This window comes from Myotis brandtii, unplaced genomic scaffold (genome assembly GCF_000412655.1).
Source record: "Myotis brandtii unplaced genomic scaffold, ASM41265v1 scaffold923, whole genome shotgun sequence".
Lineage (NCBI taxonomy): Eukaryota > Metazoa > Chordata > Mammalia > Chiroptera > Vespertilionidae > Myotis > Myotis brandtii.
Window position 1 is genome coordinate 1,205,117 of NW_005371804.1, and position 1,746 is coordinate 1,206,862.

At 54.2% G+C, this 1,746-nt stretch overlaps 1 protein-coding gene across 2 annotated transcripts in view; it reads right to left on the bottom strand.

Annotated features, from left to right (window-relative positions):
- Positions 1-1,746, bottom strand: part of TMPRSS2 (transmembrane protease, serine 2) — a 27,987-nt gene that overhangs the window by 10,890 nt on the left and 15,351 nt on the right. For both annotated transcript variants that reach the window (XM_005885696.2, XM_005885695.2), the window contains exon 6: positions 193-319. In XM_005885696.2, coding sequence (XP_005885758.1) covers positions 193-319 — 127 coding nt within the window. The remainder of the gene's footprint in view (positions 1-192; positions 320-1,746) is intronic.

The window sequence follows — 1,746 nt, forward strand, 5'->3', positions numbered from 1 at the left end:
TGCTGTGGGGGGCAGCAGTGCCACCTGCTGGCTTCCCAAAGCAGCCCTGGGAAGGAGACACGGCAGGTGCTGTTCGTGGGCTGGCATGCCCAGGGAGGGGCGGCGAGAACCACTGGTCTTTCTGAGGTTTCTGCCTTTCTCTGTCACCATGGTGCCCAGCTCCAGCCGCGAGGCCAGGAACCCTGAACTCACCTGTAGCCCATGTCCTGGCACGCTGCCCTCCCGTAGCTCTCGCTCCAGTCGTCTCGGCACACAGGGTGCCAGGACTTCCTCTGGGACGAGTACACCTGCAGGATGAAGTTGGGTCCGTAGAGACGCACTGCAGAGGAGAGAGGCCCGTGAGTCTCAGACAATCGTCCCAGCTGCGCGTGGGCCCCATGGGCCCACCCTCCCCCGGACGCGGAGACTCGAGGCGGCAGGTCCCTCTCCCCCAGGCGCCGACCACACACGAGGGATCCGCCATCTCCTTTCCCTGCTAAGAAGTGCTCTTTACCCAACAGAACTGAGAACAGGGACTCAGACAAAACCTTGTGCACAGACGTTCCCTGGGGGCACTGTTCCCAACAGCAGACGGGGGACAACCCAAGCGTCCGTCAACAGATGGAGGCACCATAGAGGGTCCTCGACCACCAAAGGAAGGATGCACAGACACACGGACAGCATGAGCCCTGTCACCGCTGACTGACAGAAGCCAGACGCCAGGCCACACACCGTCTGGATCCATGTCTAGGAAACGTCCAGGGGAAATCAGCAAAGCCGGAGGGAGATTAGAGGCTGCCGAGGGCTTGCGGGGTGGGGGAGAGGAAAGGGATGAGGCTTGCCTCTGAAGTGACAGAAACACCCCTCGATGGATGCGGCGATGGATGGCTGTGCATCTCTGAATATGTAAAACCACTGGATGGTACGCTTTAAAGGGTGAAGGCTGTGGTCTGTGAATTAGATCTCAATACAAATACTTTTGAGACAGTGGTTCTCAACCTGTGGGTTGTGACCCCTTTGGCGATCGAATGACCCTTTCACAGGGGTCGCCTAAGACCATCCTGCATAGCAGATATTTACATTACGATTCATAACAGTAGCAACGTTACAGTTATGAAGTAGCAATGAAAATAATTTTATGGTTGGGTCACAACATGAGGAATTGTATTTAAAGGGCCAGAAGGTTGAGAACCACTGTTTTGAGAGTTGTTCTTTCAATCATCACTTTGAGCAGCACGTGACCATCTCTGGCCCAAACCCTGGGCCCGGGCAGAGCACCCAGGGATGTGCCCAGTTCCTGGTGTAAGGCTCTGCCCCTAAATTCATCCACGTTTTGCCAAAACCGCAGCTCTTTCGTTTACAGAGACAAAACTTTATAAATACAGTGTGAGCCACTCCCAGTTCCATTCTTTTCTCTCTCTCTACCTAGAAGGGAGCACAACTCAGAATTCTGAGAACAGCCCTAGCCAATTTGGCTTCGTGGATAGAGCGTCGGCCTGCAGACTGAAGGGTCCGGGTTCGATTCCGGCCAAGGACACATGCCCAGGTTGTGTGCTCGATCCCCAGTGGGGGATTCTCTCTCATCATTAATGTTTCTATCTCGCTCTCCCTCTCCCTTCCTCTCTGAAATCAATAAAGAAGTATAATTGAAAAACAAACAAGAAAAAAGAATTCCGAGAACATCTTGTGTGGAGAGAAGTTGGGTGGCGATGCCATGTAAAACCGCACTCTGTGTCCTGGGGGGATGTGTTCTGGGCGGGTGTGTTC